The sequence below is a fragment of the Microcaecilia unicolor genome, chromosome 1 (genome assembly GCF_901765095.1).
Source record: "Microcaecilia unicolor chromosome 1, aMicUni1.1, whole genome shotgun sequence".
Taxonomy (NCBI): domain Eukaryota; kingdom Metazoa; phylum Chordata; class Amphibia; order Gymnophiona; family Siphonopidae; genus Microcaecilia; species Microcaecilia unicolor.
In genome coordinates, this window is record NC_044031.1 from 733,687,296 (window position 1) to 733,709,225 (window position 21,930).

The 21,930-nt window shown below is 44.2% G+C and overlaps 1 protein-coding gene across 1 annotated transcript in view; it reads right to left on the bottom strand.

Annotated features, from left to right (window-relative positions):
* Positions 1–21,930, bottom strand: part of VPS33B (VPS33B late endosome and lysosome associated) — a 93,180-nt gene that overhangs the window by 23,696 nt on the left and 47,554 nt on the right. The window contains exons 11-17 of the mRNA XM_030189666.1: positions 21,469–21,546; positions 19,483–19,556; positions 14,061–14,147; positions 6,485–6,575; positions 4,497–4,571; positions 2,835–2,899; positions 688–742 (exon numbers count right to left, since the gene is read on the bottom strand). Coding sequence (XP_030045526.1) covers positions 688–742; positions 2,835–2,899; positions 4,497–4,571; positions 6,485–6,575; positions 14,061–14,147; positions 19,483–19,556; positions 21,469–21,546 — 525 coding nt within the window. The remainder of the gene's footprint in view (positions 1–687; positions 743–2,834; positions 2,900–4,496; positions 4,572–6,484; positions 6,576–14,060; positions 14,148–19,482; positions 19,557–21,468; positions 21,547–21,930) is intronic.

Below are 21,930 nucleotides of genomic sequence, written 5' to 3' on the forward strand. Positions count from 1 at the left end.
GCGCATGCGCGCTGCACGCACACTGCACACACACCAGAAGACTAGCAAGATTTTTAAATATTTTGCTTGCAAAAATGCCGGTTCCCGGGCTGAGGTGGACGTTGACCCACATGAGAACAAGCAGCCTGCTTGTCCTCAGAGAATTGCCCGTTTCCCTGGTGGTCCAGTGGGGAAAAGGGCAGGAGCAATGCCCACTTGCTCCTGCCCACTGCGGCAGCCTCCCTAAAATGGCTGCGTAACCTGTAGCTGCAGCTTCACAGTATTTTGAGGATGTGTGCTATCAAACAGCAATTCCTTATTTCTCTTACACTTTACAAAGTACTTTGAAAGAAGGATATAGTCTTGTTAAAATGTGAGTCTCTAATGTACAATATACAGTGCTATAAAAGGAATACTTGTCAAAGTACAAAACTAGATTCCTACTGTACAGTGAGTAGAAATATAGAAGAGGCAATACTATAATAAAGCAATGATTTGTCTTGTATTGTTCATAGTACAATACAGGAGGCAACTTCACTGTACAAAAGACAGCCCTGCACAAACTGGGATTCCCACTGTACAGTTTATAGAATAGGAAAGCTTCCCAGTGGCACAGCAGATTCTTATGAAAATAAGAACGCTTACTGTGCAGAACATATGAAAAGGATTCCCAATATAGTGCATTATTGCAGTGAAAGGGAAACTCACCATTTTCTGTGATGGAAAGGAGACACAGCAGACGCAGGCTCTCAATGGGAGAAACCTAGGAAAGAAAACATCTGTATGTTTGTGCTTGGGCACCTCAGTCTTCATCTGCTACCAATAATGTCCCAAACCCTGCAACTAGTTAAACATGGAAGAAGGCAAAGCAAAACTGCTCTTAAAAACATGGGATCGGGAGAGGTACAACTCATGGATTTGTTCCAGTTGATTCCTGGAAGAAAATCTTAATTGTGAACAAAAGTTAAGGCATTCTATGAAACTCCTACCAAATGATCTAGCTGGGAGTCAAAGGATTTGTAATAAAACCAGTGGCAAGGAGATAGGAACCTTAGAATGAAAGGCAGGGGTCTTAGCCCGATACTTTCCTCTCCACATTTCAGGTGAAATATCTTACACAATCAGACCCAGGTGTAAGTGTAAGCTCATAGCTTCTGAAAGATGAACACAACACTGCCAATCCAGTCTCTGCAGGCAAGAGGAAATGGACTGTTTTTTCTAGAGAAATTCACTCGCTAATATACTGAGCTGCTGACTGACACTGGAGAGAATTCTATTCCTACAATGCATGGGAATTTCTTCTCTCCATTAAAATAGACACAGGCTTCTTGGAGAAAGCTGCTGCTAAGCCCAAGACCAAGTCCAAACACTAGGGGCTAATTCTATCACAGATATGGGATAAACATAAAGGAATCCTGTTCCAAGGGAATAGATCCTCAGAAGCTTAGCTGAGATTAGGTGGCAGAGCTGGTGGTGGGAGGCGGGGCTGGTGGCTGGGAGGCAAGGATAGTGCTGGGCAGACTTATACGGTCTGTCCCAGAGACGATGGTTGGGAGGCAGGGATAGTGCTGGGCAGACTTATACGGTCTGTGCCCTGAAAATGACAGATACAAATCAAGGTAAGGTATACACAAAACATAGCACATATCAGTTTATCTTGTTGGGCAGACTGGATGGACCATGCAGGTCTTTTTCTGCCGTCATCTACTATGTTACTATGTATGACACCTAGGTTAATAGGCTTAAAAAAGTCTCCTTCCTGCCCTATTTTATAAATGCACACAAGTGGAAGTGGAGCTGATAGAAATATTCTATGGCAATAATATATGTCTTTTTATTTTGAAAAAGACATTTTAAGTGCTTATTTGGAGGACTTTGTTTTTTGGTGATGATTTTGGGTCAATTACTCATAAGAACATAAGAATAGCCATACTAGGTCAGACCATCTTGCCCAGTATTCTGCTTCCAACAGTGGTCAGTTCAGGTCACAAGAACCTGACAGAATCCCAAATAGTAGCAAGATTCATGCTACTGATCCCAGGGACAAGCAGTGGTTTCCCCCATGCCTACCTCATTAGCAGACTATGGACTTTTCCTCCAGGAACTTGTCTATATCTTTTTAAACCCAGATACACTAACCGCTGTTACCACATCCTCCAGCAACAAGTTCCAGAGCTTAACTATTCATTGAGTGAAAAATATGTCCTCCTGTTCGTTTTAAAAGTAGTACCATGTAACTTCCTTGAGTGTCCCCTAATCTTTACACTCAGTATTTTGTAGACCTCTATCATATCCCCACTTCAGCCATCTTTCCAAGCTGAAAAGTCCTAACCTCTTAAGCCTTTCCTCATAAGAGAGGAGTTCCATCCCCTTAAGAATTTTAGTCACCCTTCTTTCAACCTTTTCAAAATTCTGCTATATCTTTTTTGAGATATGGCAACCAGAATTGCACATAATAATCAAGGTGTGGTCGTACCATGGAGCGATACAGAGGCATTTATAATATTCTTCGTCTTATTTTCTATCCCTTTTCTAATAATTCCTCGCATTCTGTTTGCTTTTTTGGCCACTGCCACCAAACACTGAGCAGAAGATTTCAACATATTGTCCACAATGACACTTTGGTGGATGACTGAGTTTATGGCCTGGTCCTTTATAAGTGAGGAGCACTATTTGTGTTTTGTGGAATATTTATATCTGGTAAAACAAATTTAGGCATTTGTTTTAGTTATTACTTTGAAAATTGGTACATATTTGATTTTCCACTATTGCTTTGTGATTATAAATTACTCTCCACAGTGCTCAATTATTTCTAGGAGAGCATCTATTTCACTCGGATATGCTGATGTGCTCACCTGCCTGTTGATGTGTTCTTCTATAAAGCTGATGCTTTCTCGAATGTCAAAACCTTCCAGGAGAGCTGTGGTAACAAAAACGGTAAAACAAAGAACTGAAGCCAGCATTCACTGAAAGAGAAAACAAATCTTAATCCTCTTTATGAAGTTGAACAGATCCCTTCATCTTTGTAGTTGTGATGATTTGTCAAATACAAGCCATGAAGAAAACTTTCTTTGCCATTTAACCTCTCAGAGCCAGAAGAAAACAAAAACCAATAAGCAAATCAGAGTGGCAACACAATGCCAGCTGAGAGTGGCCACACAATGCCAGCTGACAGTGGTCCAAGGTCCATGTGCTCCGTAGCTGATGCACATTAAACTTAGAAAATCACTTTTCTGGGGACTGGCCCAGTGACAGTGTTGAACACTGCCATACAGAAGATATCTACTTCAATCACCGAGTCTGGTCTTCCACACCCTGGATGAGCTTGGAGTGTGGCCAATACAGTGTTCAAAATTCCCAAAAGAAAGGGAGTTACGGTCACTGCATAAGGATGACGCCTAGGGGCTACGTCCAGGGCCCGTGACTGCAAGGCTATGAAAGAAGCCCTGGCACATGAAACCTCTGGAATAGTCAGAAAATGTCCATTTAATTTTGATTAGCCTCATTTGGTGTCATCCTGTAATAGTGCATGCATAAAACACATGCTCTTTTATAAAATGAAATACAAAATTCACATTCCTAATGGCTCCTGGTACCTATCAATGTAGTGACTAAATACTAGGGTTACCATTTTTTGTCCTCAAAAAAAGAGGACACTTGCCCCACTCACTTTCATGCCCTCGCCCCGACCCTTTTGTGCCTTCACCCCACCCCATGTCACACCTCATCCCGCCCCGTCGCATTTTCCCCTCCCCCTGGTCACCCCCTCATCTCCCCTCCCCTGTCATCTCCACTCCCTCCCGTCACCTCCCCTCCCCTTACTCTACTATCCCTGGTGGTCTAGAGGTACCTCTTCGGGGCAGGAAAGAGCCCCCTCTTTCCTGCCTGGAGCGCTGCTGCCAGCTGCCCTGCCCTGCATCCTGTGGTGAGTCCAGCTCTCGGCGTTTCAAAATGGCCGCCGAGAGTTGAAGTCTCGCGAGGCTGCTTCAACTCTCAGTGGCCATTTTGAAACACCGAGAGCTGGACTCACCACAGGATGCAGGGCAGCTGGCAGCAGCGCTCCGGGCAGGAAAGAGGGGGGGGGGCTCTTTCCTGCCCCAAACACGAAGAGGTAACTCTAGACCACCAGGGATAGAGGAGTAAGGGGAGGGGAGTCCCGCCTCCGCCAGCCAGCCCCGCCCCCGCCAGCGGCCAGCCAGCCCGGGCAGGCTGGCCAAATCCGTCCGGACGCCCGGACATGTCCTCAAAAAGAGGACTTGACCGGGTAAATCCGGACGTATGGTAACCCTACTAAATACATATGTTGGGGTGAGCAAGAGGAGAAAACAACATAGGGGGCAAATCCCAGCTAGCTGTAATTATAGACCCATATGCAAAGTGGGAGAAGGTTGGTTCAAAACATTTTACTTTTCTTCTTCCTTATGTGGGGAATGTGCTGTCTAAAACTGGAACAATTGGTGGTATATGGACAGTGCCATGCCCCTCTCCCAAGAGAATTTATAGGGTTACCAACTCACAGTGTTCTGTTTTGAGAAGGTCTTGAAAATCCTGTTTTGTTTTCTTCTTCATGATAGACTCACAGGCTCCAATATCTACAAAAGCAAATGCAGGAAAATCAACTGGCTACATGTGAGAAGAAAAGTAAGGCGCAGTGCCCCCCTGGGTGCACAGAGCCGCCAGTAACATGGCGCCGTGCCCCGATGGGGCATGCGCACAGATCCCAGTGGGGTGCAAGCTGAGTCCAGAAGGAATTTTCCCGCCGTACAGCAGCACCCCGCTGAGAGGGGTGGAGAGATAGAGGGGTACATAACCCCGAAGCGGAGCCCGGACGTCCTCTTTTCCGGCGTCCGGGCAGCAGACGATACCCAGCCCCCCCTCCCCCATATATATAAAAAAAACAAAACAAAAACAAATGTAACGCGATCACTGAACTAATATGTCGCAGCTTTGGCGGGGTACCCAAGCCTGAGGGAGTAAGCTAGGCAGCCGGGATAGCTGCGCTTACGATTGAGCTACCTTGCTTTGCGGCGGGGAGCTCGGCATCAGGGTTGACCAGTCTTGCTAAACTGCAGCGGACTGGGGTAGGCTACTAAGCCTGAGGTTAACTGGCTTGGGTATACCCAGGGTTATGATGTTTATATTTTAAATAAAAGCTGCGGCCAAGTTGTGCCATTTTCAAGAAATACCTTGTGTCTTGTTTACCATTAGCCCAGAGAGGTCTCGGCTGCCTATGTTACAGAGTTACACAAGGACAAGGTGACAGTTCTCAGATAGCTACAGAGCAAACAGTTTTACATTTCACAGCAGTGACACTAATTCTGCCTAAGCAGCCCATGCTGTGGGGTAGGGGGTGGGGTGGCAAAAATCTATTTGCAGCCACTTCTGGATCTGATGAGGTAGGACCCCTCCCCGCTCTGGGAGACCTTTCTAAAATTGTTTTGGGGGCCCTTCATTTGAACTAAGCCACCAATCAATGCTGAAAGTAAGAATGGTAACCTTCTCTAAACTAAACTTTAAAATCTGCAGGGTTCACTGTAACCTAAACTTACCATTCCAGAAGGGAGGAGCTCCTTTGGGAGTAAGGAATGAGGCTGGATGTACATTAGGAAATTAGTACTGCTTTTCAGTACTATAAAGAGTCACCTAGTTTTAGGCAGCAAGAAGGCACAAGGACAGTAATGTAGTCATTTACACACCCAAGCGGATACTTACAGTACAGAGGTGGCCCAAGGCAAAGTGTGTATGGGGGGGGGGGGGGGGGGGGTAGGGAGACTAGGGTAGTTGAATGGAGTTTAGCTCAGTGGGGGAGGGGGTGGTTATTGATTTCCACTATTTTTGCTTTATATGACAAGATTGTTATAAAGTTTGAAAAGCTGGTTTCTTGTTTGAATCTTTATTGATAGATTTTGTACCTGTTAACTTTGGTAAACTCAATAAAAATGTACTGAGACAAAAAAAAGAAGAAAAGTGCCTATTTTTCTCTACAGAATAGGTTTAAAATCAATTGTTCTGGATAACCAGCACCTATAGTACACATCTTGTTATAAAATTAGAAGACTAACATCCAAATTTAGATTTTTTTCACCCGGAAACAATTGCAGGTTTAAATTTGTCCAGCAAGATATAAGCTCAATGTCGACCACAAACCTAGGCACATAAGCACATTTTCATCTAAACCTACTTAGGCCCCTGTTTACAAAGCTGCGCTAGCATTTGCCTGTGTGGTAATGCTGACACAGCCCATTCACTTTGAATGGCTGTGTCAGCATTGCTGTGCGGCTTTGTAAACAGGGGGGGTAAGCCAGTCAAAATCTGGCCAGCTAATTTAGGCACTTTGGTCCTTTTTGGAAACTGACCCCCAATTTATGAACAAATCAGAAAGGGTGGACCAACACACAGCTGAGAAACTATGAAAACAAAAATGTGAGGAATTAATTCAAAGAAATCCCACCAGATAACTAACTCTAGGACAATTTTAAACCCACACAAACCCACAGATCCTCACGCAAGCTAAGCAGACGGTGTTCCTGTTTCAGTCCCTTCAGTTCCTGTGACACAAAAGTCTTCATTTGTTTAATATCCATCCCACGACGTTTCTGTGGAAGAGGAGGCAAACAAAACATTGCACTCAATGTACTATTCCAGAGTTAATAGTTTAAATGTAAAGAACTATGTATTGAAGCATCTTACATTGTTTCATATGTAGCACTTCATTACATTTAGGGCTATAAATCACTTGAACTCCAAATAACAAAAGAATCTCTACTCCAGCTCTTGGCCCAGATGATCAAAAGTAAATGTGGGCACTACAGGCCACTAGTGCTGGACTAGTGCCCATCCGGCGTGAGAGCGCAGAACACCGTAGAGCTCATTTAAATTATATTTAAATAAGCTCTGCGGAATTCCACCCCTATGATCAGAACACAGTGCTCTGATCATAGGGGCGGAATAGTGCCTTAACTCTACGCCAGTTCAGAGCTGGCATTAGGGTTAAGGCTCTGTTCCCACCATCACACCCCCTCCCTTTCAGAGTCAGGCAGTCTGGGCTGCTACTGTGTCCTGGGGGTTCATTAGACCCCCTGACCCCCGCCATTAGTGTCTCCCCCAGACAGCAACACGGGGGGGTCCAGTGGACCTCCAGCCCCTCGACCCCCCCCCCCCCCAACATGAGGGCAGGGGGGTTGGAGGTCTGGTGGATCTCCAGCCCCCCCTACTCCCCCACGCCCAAAACAAAATCCCTGGTGGCCCAACTCCCTTATATGATAGGGATGCACTGGGCAGGGCAGGGTGCTGCCATTTTGAAGGTGGCGCCGGAAGAGGAGGGAGTGCTGCTCCCTCCTCCTACAACGAGGTACAGAGGGGCAGGTGGGGACTGCTAGACCACCAGGGCGGGTGGGGGGGTGGGTTTGGCAGCCCATTTGGGCCATCAGGGATTTTGTTTTGGGCGTGGGTGTGTAGGGGGGCTGGAGATCCACCAGACCTCCCAACCCCCTGCCCTCATGTCGAGGGGAGGAGTCAGGAGGACAGAGATCCTCCGGATTTTCAGCCCCCCCCCCCCCCCCCCCCCCCCCAGGAATTGATCTTCAGCACAAAGGTCCTGTAAAAACCTTTGTAGTCATAAAGGCCCAGATGCATCAACCAAACGTAAAAGAATCTAAAACGTAAAAGTCCTTAACGAATTTGAAAAAATGAACAATGCACTAAAAAAACAAGTCGCACATGTTCGGTGCGATATTGTAAAGTAGAATGCATTAATCCCCGTCGGTAATCGGCCCCTAAAGCATGAGCAGAGCAGCCAAGTGTTATGCTGGTGCTCTGCGCATGCCACAAACGTCAAAACAACAACAACAAAAAAACAAAAACAAACACAAACACATTGCAGGAGGGAGGGGGCAAAGGCGCTCGTCAGGAGCATCCTGTATTGGACGGCCTTGCCCCCCCCCCCCCGCCCGAGGTCCCCACTGCTCCCCGCTTCCCCCTGCATGAAAAATCAAAATTTTAGCAGCTCTGGCCCCCCTCCCTTCCTTTCTCTCACAGCTCCACCTACCGCCATCCTCCGCCCCCGTCGCCCCCCCTGAGGTTGTCGTGCCGCCGCTCCCCCCCCTCGACCGGGCCCCCCTCCCCTCTTACCGGGCCCGCGCAGCGCCTCTCACCTCTGTGTGAAGGCGCTGCATGGGCAAAAACAGCTGATGCCTCTTCGCTGAGTCTTCGCGTCTCTCCTTTCCTCCTGCCCCCCCCCCCCAGTCTGACGTAAGTAACCTACGTAGGGCGGGCCCAGGAGGAAAGGAGGGACGTCCGAAGACTCCGCGAAGAGGCATCAGCTGCTGTTCTTGCCCGTGCAGCGCCTTCACACAGAGGTGAGAGGCGCTGCACGGGCCCGGTAAGATGGAGGGGGGCCCGGTGGAGGGGGGGGAACGGCAGCGACGACCTCAGGGGGGGCGGCGGGGCACGGAGGATGGCGGGAAGCGGAGCTGTGGGAGAAAGAGAGAGGAAGGGAAGGGGGCCAGGGCTGCTAAAGTTTTGATTTTTGATTTAATGCAGGGGGGAAGCAGGGAGCAGCAGCGACCTCGGGCGGGGCGGAGGGGGGCAAGGACGTCCATAAAGGACGCTCCTGATGAGCGCCTTTGCCCCCTCCCGATCCTTTTTTTTCCTTTTATTTTAATGCAGGGGGAGCGGGGAGCAGCGGCGACCTCAGGCCTCAAATAAAGGACGCTCCAGACGCGCGTTTTTGCCCCCTTCGTGATTTTTGTTTTTGTTTTTACATTTAACTTTTTAGTCAAGCAGCCCCAATGAAAGGTACAACCTCTCGTTAAATTTTCCGGTGATTTCCACCGTTAAGGCAAGCGGAAAACTTTAGTGCATCTCATTTCAATAGGGTTTCTACACAAATTGCTCATCTGCATTCCGTTTTCGTTAGCTGCTAGCGTCGTCGGAAAATGGCCTTTAATGCATGCTACGGTTAAAAATTTCTTCGTTAAAGGGTTGTTTTGTTTAGTGCATCTGGGCCAAAGAGTCAAAAATCAAAACAAAACATTGTTTCTCCTGAAATACAATCAAACATTTACAAGGGAAAGGAAGAAAAAAGGAAGGCCCCAGCACCTGGTTTTGTAGGAAGGCTACCTGCAATAGGTCAGCTTGCTAATCAAATCAGTGTAGGTAGGGAGAGGCTCGAAAAATATTTCCTTTTCTAGGAGATTCAGGTGGTGTCACTGGCACCTCTGTGCAATGCTTTAAATGAAGTACCTCCCAGTGTTCCAGTCATATAAAGAAGGTAGGTGATAAACATCTTCACTTGTGATTCACTTTGAAGTCAGGGGACCCACCAGAAAACATAAGGGCTTCAAAATCTACACTGAATGCACTGCTTTTCAGAGCTATAATGCTGTACATATTCTGCTACATATTTAAAAGAAATTCACAGGCTGGCATCTTTTTCTCCTACTTTGTAATTCTGAATTTCCTGGTGATCACAAAAGGGACCATTAGCAAGTCCTCAGCAATCCATTAGTGGCTCCACACCCTCAATTCATACACTCTGGAGTTAGCCATCAAAATGCAGTGTATCTGTGTTTAGTATAATTGAACACCATTCTGAATGTCATTTGTTCAGAAAGGGCAGCTAATTAGAGCTCATTTTAATTCACTGAATAATAAGTTTTTGTGGTTATAAGATTAATAGGGGTAGCTAGCAAAGAACTGAGTGAAATATATCACATTGGTTCCTTTAGCCCATGAAGATTTGAGAGGATTGGGATGTACTATATGCATTATTTTGGATTACTAAAGTAATTACTAAGTTCTCCAACACATCTGTGTAATTTAGTTAGTTGAAGATAATGCTTAGAAATCAGTATCACACCCAGCAGACACACGAAAATACTACTACTACTACTTAACATTTCCAAAGCGCTACTAGGGTTACGCAGCGCTGTACAATTTAACATAAAAGGATAGTCCCTGCTCAAAGAGCTTACAATCTAATAGATAAGAGTGAGACAAATATAGGACAATCAAGCCATTGTGACATCACTGATCAGGTTGGCTCTTAGGCATTGGTGGAATGAGGCATTATGACATCACAATCTCAGCTCTGGTTAAATCACTGCTATATGTAATACTACTACTACTACTTAACATTTCTAGAGTGCTACTAGGGTTACGCAGCGCTGTACAATTTAACAAAGAGAGACAGTCCCTGCTCAAAGAGCTTACAATCTAATAGATAAGAGTGAGACAAATATAGGACAATCAAGCCATTGTGACATCACTGATGAGGTTGGCTCTTAGGCATTGGTGGAATGAGGCATTATGACATCACAATCTCAGCTCTGGTTAAATCACTGCTATATGTAATACTACTACTACTACTTAACATTTCTAGAGCACTACTAGGGTTACGCAGCGCTGTACAATTGAACATAAAAGGACAGTCCCTGCTCAAAGAGCTTACAATCTAAAATACTGCAAGGAAAGGAAGGGCTAAAGACAGAGGACATGTAATGCTGATATTTTTTCTCTCAACCCACAGAGGGGCTGATTCAGAAAGCGTGTTAGAGCTCTGCACTAAAGGTTAGCGTAGGGTTTCCAACTCACATGTTAAAAAAAATGTTGCACCCAATGCAATAAGTAAACAGTATGCAAATCGGCTGCGTGCAAAAAATGTAGGTTAACATGGGAGAGCATGTGAGGGGAGGGAAGATGACGTCACGGGCCAAGATGGATGGCCATGCTATTAGCTCCACAAGCCCCACAGCACAAACAACAGTTATCCCTCGTGCACCTTGCTTGCTTCAGCATCCTTAATGGAGAAACTGTGTAGAGCAATCAAAGAGGAAGATTTTGATACTAAAATTACTACTACTACTACTTATTATTTCTATAGAGCTACTAGACGTACGCAACGCTGTACACTTGAACATGAAGAGACAGTCCCTGCTCTACAGAGCTTACAATCTAATTAGGACAGACAAACAGGACAAACAAGATATAAGGGAATATTAAAGTGAGGATGATAAAATAAGGGCTCTGAACAAGTAAATAAGGGTTAGGAGTTAAAAGCAGCCACAACGAGTCAATCTGAAGGATTTTGCTTATCAACCGCAACTGCACTCCTCCACCTCAATGGCGGCAAAGATGGCTACTGTGGACAGCCCCTCCACCTTTACCACTCGACCAAGCATTGACACAGAGCAGTGGTCCATAGCAGGGGATACATCAGAACCTCTTCTGAGTTTCATGAGCTCCTTCATGAAGTTAAATTGGACATTAAGGCAGCTCGGGAGGAGCTTTCCACCTTAGCCGCAGACCTCCAGGGAGAGATCACAGAATTGGGCTGGAGCGTGGAAGACTCAGAGATGTAGCTTGAAGAACACAAGGAGGCCCTCTCAATGTTGGAGGCCTCCTTGATGACACACCAAGCTGATCAGATACATTTACTGGATAAACATAGTAACATAGTAACGTAGTAGATGTCGGCAGAGAAAGACCTGCACGGTCCATCCAGTCTGCCCAACAAGATAAACTCACAGGTGCTACTTCTTGTGTATACCTGACCTTGATTTGTATCTGCCATTTTCAGGGCACAGACCGCAGAAGTCTGCCCAGCACTAGCCCCACCTCCCAACCACTAGCTCGGCCTCCCACCACCGGCTCTGCCACCCAATCTCCGCTAAGCTTCTGAGGATCCATTCTTTCCGAACAAGATTCCTTTATGTTTATCCCACGCATTTTTGAATTCCGTTACCATTTTCATCTCTACCACTTCCTGCGGGAGGGCATTCCAAGTATCCATCACTCTCTCCGTGAAAAATACTTCCTGACATTTTTCTTGAGTCTGCCCCCCTTCAATCTCATTTCATATCCTCTAGTTCTACCGCCTTCCCATCTACGGAAAAGGTTCGTTTGCGGATTAATACCTTTCAAATATCTGAATGTTTTTATCATATCACCCCTTTTTCTCCTTTCCTCCAGGGTATACATGTTCAGGTCAGCAAGTCTCTCCTCATACGTCTTGTAACGCATAGGAAGACTGAGCATAGGGTTTTTTAATGCTGGGGCTTCAACGCGGATTACTACTTTGCATCTAAATTAGCTGTGCACCGACGTCAAGAGTGAGTCTCACGTGCAGAACTCATTTTAACGCAGGGCACCCACTGTAGTGAACAAAATTGTGTGCGGAAGCTGAGTAAAGCTGCACATAAAGCCTAGTGCACTTTATTACACTGGTTACAGGAGTGGTATGCTACAGTTTGGTGCTCAGTGTTCAAGGACTCAGGGACCAATACAAAAAGTTACTGTGGGCAGAGGCGCATATTATGAGCTGCACAATAACAGAAGGGGTTCAGTGCGGAGGTTAAATGATCAACGATATTAAAAAGAATGATAACGAGGCTATTAGCTACTCTGCCCCAATGCAGAGAAGTACATAGAAGATTTTAAAGCGAACACAATGCGAGAAATTTACCATCAGGTCCAAGGAGGCACAGAAGGATTAGCTTGGCCTTCTGCATTGAAGCAGAAAAGCTAATAGCCCCCCCCCCCCCCCCACCAGATGACCTCACGATCCTCCAAAACTCCCACCTGCTGACTTTCCAAACCACCCTGGTGTCCATAACCCCTCTCGCTAGACAGGAGCGATGTCCATTTGTTCCTGCCTCCACATCATCATCATCTTCAAAAATGGCAGTGCCTGATCTCCCATGGTACATACAGGCATACAGAGTCAATCTGCCAAATAAAATGAATTTTTTCCTTATTTGGTAGTCTGGGCGAGACCTTGAAGGTACATCAGGGGAGGACCAGGGGGAGGGTCTGGGTGCCACTAGACCCCAGGGCATTTTATTTGTGTGTGTGTGGGTGGGGGGGGTGGGGGGGAATTGGGAGTGTGAGAGAGACTACTAGATACAACACAATTTGTTTGAGCAATCGGGATTTTTTGAGGGCTGTGGAGGTGACCCTTTGTGCAGCAGTAATTTTGTTTTTTTTAAATGTCTCCCTTCCTGTCAGTGTGTGAGTCAATCACTGCTCTTGCACTGACAGGAAGGGGGACATTTAACAATAACCTGTAGATTACTGCTGTGGTAGTTGCTGGGTTTTTTTGGGGTTTTTTTTTTTCCTGAGTGCACATAATTTTAATGTTGCAGTAATTTGCATGCTCGTTAATTACTGCATCTCTGCTATAAATATTTGCAGAAAGCTTGTGTTAGAAGCTATGCACACAGCAGCTGTAACATGTGGCTTTAAGAACCTCTTCTTCACCAGAGCTGATACAATGGAGGTATTCTGTCCCCACCAGGAAATGCTGGGGAACAGTAAACTAACTGAAAACACAGAATGCTGGGCACCACAACAGCACTATGCATTCTGCAGTCGATAAGCCCCCTCCTCTCTGAGCACACCACTCGAACTCTCATCCACTCTCTCATTACCTCTCGCCTTGACTACTGCAACCTACTCCTCACCGGCCTCCCACTTAGCCATCTATCCCCCCCTTCAGTCCATCCAGAACTCGGCCGCACGTCTTATCTTCCGCCTCAACTGATATACTCATATCACCCCTCTCCTCAAGTCACTTCACTGGCTTCCAATCAGATACCGAATACAGTTCAAGCTTCTCCTACTCACCTACAAATGCACTCGATCTGCAGCCCCTCCTTATCTCTCTACTCTCATCTCCCCTTATGTCCCCACCCGTAACCTCCGCTCTCTTGACAAATCCCTCCTTTCAGTACCCTTCTCCACCACCGCCAACTCTAGGCTTCGCCCTTTCTGCCTCGCTTCACCCCATGCTTGGAACAAACTCCCTGAGCCCATACGCCGGGCCCCCTCCCTACCCATCTTCAAATCATTGCTCAAAGCCCACCTCTTCAATGTCGCCTTCGGCACCTAATCACTACACCTTTTCTCAGGAAATCTAAACTACCCCAACTTGACATTTCGTCCTTTAGATTGTAAGCTCTTCTGAGCAGGGACTGTCCTTATTTGTTAATTTGTACAGCGCTGCGTAACCCTAGTAGCGCTCTAGAAATGTTAAGTAGTAGTAGTAGTAGTAGAGAGGAGCTGCACAGCAGAGAATCACTTACATCATACTGTATCTGCAGGTTTCTGGCCTTCTGACTCAGGAAGCCAAAGACGTTGGAAAAATGTTCATTTCGTATTTCATTAAAAACCTGGAGGAGGGGAGAATAGTTTAAATGGCTTCCTCTGATTTTAAGGAAAGTAATACTGAAACACTTTATGGACAAATGTAAAAAATGTTTAATTCTGTACTGCACGAGTCTCTCTCTAAGAAGGTGGCATTCTAGCACTGTCAGATATTAATCATTAACAATACAGTCAGTTTCTAGAAACAATGCAGTTTTCAGTTTTAACCATGAAAAAATAAAGAAAAAAGAAGGAAGGGGTGGCTCAGTGGCTAGAGCTGGGTACTGTCACATGCAGGACTTAGGTTCTATTCACAAGCATCTCAACTTAGCTGACACACCTTGTATCATCTCATGTTACATCAAATACCTGTTTAGAATGGAAGGACTTACTGTACCATGATATGCTTGTCTGTAGCACTATAAAAATAAGTATTATCATATTTCCCCAAAGTTAGGTGTGCAACTGGGCATGCAGTTACAGACTAAGGCCAGTCAGGTGTGTAACATAATTAACTACTTAGCACTAAATTGGCAATAAATAATTGGTGTTGACAAGCACTAATTAGCTTTGATGTTGCACGCGTAACACACATGCCCTTATTCTATAAACAGTGCATCTTTTTCTCACGTGCAAATGCAAAGGAGAAATTAGGTCTTCCCTGATAATTTAGTTTCTATTAGTCCTTCCCTCTATTCCAGAACCTGTGGGATACTTGTGTCCATCAACCAGCAGGTGGAGACAGAGAACTGAAAACTGAGCTGAGACATATCTCTCTTGGCATCTAGTCCAGTTCTCAGTATTTATGTAGACAAGCAGTAAGGTGAAACTCAGAATAAACATTACTATCTTAAACAACTCGCTAACCAAACACTAACCAGATGAGCAAACGTGTGAACCTCTTTCATCACTGGACAACCTGTAGAGAACAAGAGATATGCAGGAAGCACCATGCAAGGTGCCAGTTGTTATTTGACCCATTACTTTGCACTAACTAAACATCTCAAAAACCTTGGGCGGGCCTCTGGAATAGTGGGAAGGACTAATGGAAAGAAAATTATCTGGTAAAAACCTAATTTCTCCTTCCATTATGTAGCTTCCCACTATTCCAGAAACTCTGGGATGTTCAAAAGCAATCCCTAGAGTGGGTGGGATCCTGGCTCTGATGTCCTGAGGACCGAAGCCCCAAAACTGGCTTCTGAGTGCACTACAATATCCACCTTGGAGTGTTTGGCAAAAGTATGCAGCGTCGACCACATCCGATAAGCAGATAAGCAACAGTGGGCTTGGAAGCCATAAGGCCAAGCCTCTGTTTACCAAAAAGCAAAAACGGACTATCTGATTTGTGAAACTCATTTGTGACTTCCAGATATCTAATGAGGACTCTAAGCACATCGATAAGCTTCAAGGAAGAATACTGTGCCTTTTTGTCCTCTCTGTGAAAGGACAGAAGCTCCATAGATTGGTCGAGATGAAATGCTGATATCACTTTCAGAAGAAAGGAAGGAACCATGTGCAGGGAGACCCCAGCCTCTGAAAAACAAAGAAACGGATCCTGAAAAGAGAGAGCCTGAAGCTCCAAAACCCTAGGCACTGACTCAAAAGCCACCAAGAATGCTGTCTTTAGTATAAGATCTTTCAAAGTGGTCTTCTGGAGTGGCTCAAAAGAAGGCTTCTGAAGAGCCCGAAGAAGTAAATAAAGGTTCCACTCTGAACATGATGTATGAAAGTGAGGTAACAAGAGGCCTGCTCCCAAGAATCAAATGATAGAGAACCCAATGTCAATTCTTTCTGATGACCTGCCTGGAGAAACACTAGGATGTGAGCAATCTGAGCAGAAAAGGAAGAACATTCACACTCAGAACACCAGCCCTCGAACATCCTCTACACCCTCGCATATACCATAGATGTAGAGCATTTCCGAGCCTGAAGCAAGATAGCAATGACTGAATCAGAATAACTTTTCAACGGCCAAGCCATAAGACTAAAGCGGTATGGATCCTCCATGAGAACAAACCTTGCTTCGGTAGGCCGTGTACCTAAGGAAGATGGAAAGGTCCAGCAGTCAAATCAGATCCACGTATCACGGCTTCTGCGACCAATCTCGGGCTATGAGAATTATTCAACCCGGTGCAAGGCGATCTTTTTCAACACACAACCTACCATGGGTCAAGGAGGGAAGACATACAGTAAATGTGTCTCTGGTCAGGGCTGCAATATGGCATCAATCCCCATCGAGTCCAGTTCTTTCCAATGGCTGAAGAACTTGGGTACTTTGGCATTCCTTTTCATTACCATAAGTCCAGAAGCTGAGAATTCCGGGGGTCCACTATCAGCTGAAAACCCTGGATGGATAGTTCCCATTCTCCCGGGCCCAAGAAGTGCCTGCTGAGAAAGTCTACCTCCACATTCAAGGACCCAGCAAATGTGATCTGCCAACAAGCAGAGAAGATTTTTCTGCACCCAACTCATGAGGCCACCTTCATTGCCATCAGATGGCTGTGGTTCCCACCTTGCTTGTTGATATATGCCACCACCATCACATTGTTGGAGAAAACTCGGACTGGTGCCCCCCGCCAGAAAGAGAGTGAAGTCACGTAAGGCATTCTGCACTGCCCTGAGCTGCAAGCGATTTATCAACCACTGAGACTCCAGTTCCATCCAGTTGCCCTGTGCCAGATGGAACTTGTAAAGAGCTCCCCAACCCGACTTGCTAGTGTCCATTGTTACCACCTCCTATTGTGTTATCGGAAAGGGAGCTCCGACAGTCAAATTCCTGGACAACAACCACCACTGCATACTCCGTCTGGCAACCAGCGTCCAAGGAAGATAAAGGTCATACTTCTGTGGCACAGAAGACCAGTGGCTGAGAAGAGATTTCTGTAATGGATGCATATGAGCCCTTGCCCATAGAACCACTTCCATCGCCACCATCATTGACCCCAGACTCTAGGCCTGCCTTGACTGAGGAGAAAACAAATCTGTTGAACCTGCTTCAAACTCCTGCACTCCGTGAGGAAGATCCTTTCCCATGCTGTGTACAATAGAACACCCAAACACTCCAGCGTCTGCAATGGAGTTAGTCTGCTATTCTTGAAATTGACCACCCAACCCAACAACTGCAGAAGACAGACAACTTTGTCCATTGCCACCATGCTGTCCGACTAGGACGACGCACGAATGAGCTGGTTGTCAAGATACAGGTGAATCCCTGGTGCTGAAGAAAGGCCGCCGCCACCACCTCCATACCCTTGGTAAACATTCTTGGAGATGTGACGAGACCAAAGGGCAAAGCCCTGAACTGGAAGTGATGGCCCAGCACTGCAAAACATAGAAACCTCTGATGTGGTGGCCATATGGGAATATGCACGTACGCCTCCTGGAGATCGAGAGTGGTGAAAAATTCTCCCCCTTGAACTGAGGCTATGATTGCTCTTACTGTCTCCATGCAAAAGAGGGACACTCTGAGGCACAGATTTAGACCGGACGAAAGGCGGCTTCCTTCTTTAGGACAATGAAGTGAATGGAGTATCTGCCTTGTCCCTGTTCGGCCTGGGGAACTGGAACAATGACCCAGAACACCAGCAAGGAATCTACAGTGGCCTGAACCTCAACTGCCTTGGTTCCCCTCTGAACAAGGAGACTACAAGGAGAGAGAAGCGATCAGGTGGGAGAACTCCAACTTGCAACTCTCTGTAAGAATATCCAGAACCCACTGGTCTGATGTGATTTTGGCCCACTTTTCCCAAAACTCCTGAAAACATCCTCTCACTGGAGGAAGAGAAAAGTGGACCAGCCTCACATCATTCGAAGCTCTGGAGGCATTGGCTGGTCTAGCTAACTGAGTATGAAAGGAAGTTTGGCATGCTTGAAAGCGGGACTTCTGACCATACTGCTGATGACCAGACCAGTCCACCTGCTATCTCGAAATCGAGATCGAGAGGCCCCTAAAGATGGGTAACCAGAGGCTTTCCACTTATCCTCCAGGAACTGCTCTGGCTTAGATTCCCCCAATTCTTTCACCAAGTTACTGAGATCTTCTCCAAATAGCCACGTGCCCTGAAAGTGTGGCTCCAGTAACCTAGAAATCACTGGGGATAATTTGAAAGCGGGAGACTCACCCAGAGGCAGCTGGGACCCAGTCGGAGGGAGGAGGGTGCTAGTGTAGAGCACAAGCGGCAGGTGCAGGCAGATCTGAGCTGTGCTGGGGATAGACGCTCTAAGTGGCCACAGGGTAACCCCAGGCGGATGGCTAGGCGTTTTGTCACACTTTTCTATTATTATATTGTAGTTCCTGTACGCTAGTGTAGATCTCCTATGGGTGAGGTTTTAAAGAGGGTGGTAAAATGATCTAATCATGGTGTAAGGATTCCCACGCTAAACACTCACAGCTTAGGAAATTTATAGGAAAATTAAGGAAATTCTGTATTATGTAAGTTACATAATGTGCAATTTAAGATGGTCAAGGAATTTCCTCTGATGTTTCAAGTTTTAAAGAATGATGTCAATATTTGACACTAAAACGTTAAATTAAAGTAATTTATTGCACAAGGTGTTTTAAAAAGTACAATAAATATTTTCAATAAATATGTTAAAATTAATTTTGTTAAAAAAACGCTGTATTAAAAATGTAATATTTTGATGTTAAATTGTATTTAAAATACAAATTATAAAGTGCAGTCAGTTTTTATATCTACAATATGTAAATATAACTTGAAACAATTTTACTTTCTTAAATTTCCAGATATTGTGTATACTTTCAATTAACAAGTTTTATCTATCCGACAACTCTCACACAGCAAAAATAATCAGATAAGTATTAATATTTGGTAATTTCTCTTTTACTCAAACTTTACTTTAACTATGAAACTTTAATGAAGAAATTGATTCTTTGTGTCAATGTTTTGTCTTGCAGAAATCAAATCTTCTTCATGTAGGAATGAACCTAAACATCCACCTCCAGGTAAGTATTGATTTGTAAATATAGAGTCTCTTAAACGCTGTATGATGTGATTGTACACTTAGCTGGTTATGTAGACCTTTCTTGAATGAGGGAACCTTTGGTCTTTCTTGAACAGTGGTGCACTTGTTGTTCCGGCGTTGTCTCTTTAACAGCTCCCGTAACCTGTACTTTAATTAACTTAAAGGAAACAATACCCTATTTCCCTATCCAATGGGAATTTTATATAGTATTCTGTAACAGATTTGCTTTTAGTGACCTATCTTGAATTTACCACTTAGTGCATACAACCCCTGGAGAAAGGAGTCCCAGTCATCACAAAATAGTGACACCTGCTGAAAAGAACAAGGTTAAAAACCAAAAACACAAAACACTTGGTCAGTAGTTTTCTAGCAACACACCTTATCCTGGGAGTTCAGCAGAACCTTTATGCTCTTATCAGAAGATGTGACTTCGGGCCCAAATTCTACACTTCCTGTTGAGAACAGTTTGAGGAGTTAGAAAAATTTTTTCTGCTTATATACTTGATTACACTTAGGAATTCTGATCTTAGATGTTGACATATTATAAAGTTAGTGAGGATTTGCATTCGTTAGAAGTGATATGTTTCATGTTGCTTCCCCCCCACCTCCCCAAACCAACAGGAAACAAATTGGGGGTTTCATGTGTCATTAATAGTGTACACTCTTTCAAAAAAAAAAAAAAAAAAAGGACTGTTCACTCTTAATGACATTGTTCTCATAACAGAAGAATAGAGAAAAAAAAACCCTGAACAAAATGAACATTCCCAGAAACGACAAAGGAAAAAACATAACACAAAATTTTGAACTACACACCCCTAAAATGTAGGTGTTTATTTTCCAACTAATTAGATGTTTTTGAAGGAAAATATAAGACACTCATACTACTACTTAACATTTCTAGAGCGCTACTAGGGTTACGCAGCGCCGTACAGTTTAACAAAGGACAGTCCCTGCTCAAAGGAGCTTACAATCTAAAGGACGAAATGTCAAGTTGGGGAAGTCTAGATTTCCTGAATAGAGGTAGGTGGTTAGGTGCTGAAGGCGACATTGAAGAGGTGGGCTTTGAGCAAGGATTTGAAGATGGGCAGGGAGGGGGCCTGGCGTATGGGCTCTGGGAGTTTATTCCAAGCATGGGGTGAGGCGAGGCAGAAAGGGCGGAGCCTGGAGTTGGTGGTGGTGGAGAAGGGTACTGAGAGGAGGGATTTGTCTTGAGAGCTGACTCTGTACCATGCATCTTGTCCCCATCTATATATCTGCACTTGGCCCCTCAGCTATATTGTAAGCTTATTGTAGAAAAGCATTAATATCGTAGCTATGTTATTTGAATGTTCTAATGTGTGCTTATTAGATGCGTCATTAGTATTAAGCTGACACTATTATATCTCTGTTATTTGAATTTCAGTAAATGTGTATATTTTTGTTCTTGTTTCATGGTAGTCCTATTATTAGGTTTCAATTTGCTGTTTTCAAGTTTACCTCATTAATTGTATTTATGTTTATACTTGGTTCATTTTACTAGTGTTATGTTGTTAACAAAATTGTAAGTTTTATGTTAAACTGTACCTGCTATACACCTCCTTGGGTGAATATCTTCATAAAGACGGTTAATAAATCCAAATAAATAAATAAGTTCAGTCTTATAAATGATCAACCTGAGACAGAGACCGATCCTGATCATTCACAATCACACTGACAGAGAATCAATGAAGAAAAAGAGAGAAACTGGTATGTTCTAATAATTGCTCCAGACTATTTAAATACAAAAAATCCTGAGGAAGAAAACGAAATGCGGTCCTGCATAGAGGAACCGGCGGTTGATTAAGGACCACAGCAAATTTTAGAATGATTAACTCATTCCTCCAACGTAGTGCCTGAAGAGTATTGAAAGCAGACTCATTTGTTCACTGAGGAAAGTATTAGAGACTTTTTATAAAAGTCCACAGACACTGTGAGAAACTGGAAACCGGAAGACCAATGAAAGCAGAGTTACAAGTAGAACATTTGCCTTTAATCCTGCTTAAATTGTTTAAATTTTGTGACATTTATTCGGGGAATGTGAAAAGTGAAATGTAATACGCAGTGCATTAATATCTTAAACAGCAAGTTGTATATATTATAAAAACTTGTAGAGTCATTAAGCAGACACTATAAAGGAGTGAATGGGTATGAAAGAGAGAAGAGAGAAGTGTGTATAAGTAGATTTTAAAATACACATGAGCAGATTTGAAGCACATGTGTTTAATAAAGATTTTTTGTATTTAAATAGTCTGGAGCAATTTTTGTGTTTTAAAAAACGAATGCTCCGGTAGTATTTTGGAGTCCCTAATTGTATAATATAATATGTTCTAATAATGCCACACTTACCACATTTAATTCGGAAAATATCATCCACTAACCCCTCATATACGACTTGGGAACACAGGGGTGTTACATAATCCACATCTTCAAAGAAAGACGATACAAATTAAACAAAATGTCATCTCTATGGACTTTATTATCTTATCTAATCACAGTATACTGCTTCAAAACATCCAGAATGATGTAAACACATCCCTCAAGGTTGATGAATACATACAAAAGATAAGCGATACAAACAGACCCCTAACTCAGCCCCCGAACTCTTATAAGGACAGCTTTTATTTATCAAAACTCAGAGGCAGAAACTAAAAAAAAACCAACAACAAAAAACCTACTACATAAAACTAATTAGTTTTGCTGTTATCATAGACCTTATTCACATGGCATTTTTTGTATGCTATTACATCAATGTACGCATGCATTTCAAAGTACTATATTGTGTTATGCCCTTTATGTTTTGTTTTGTTT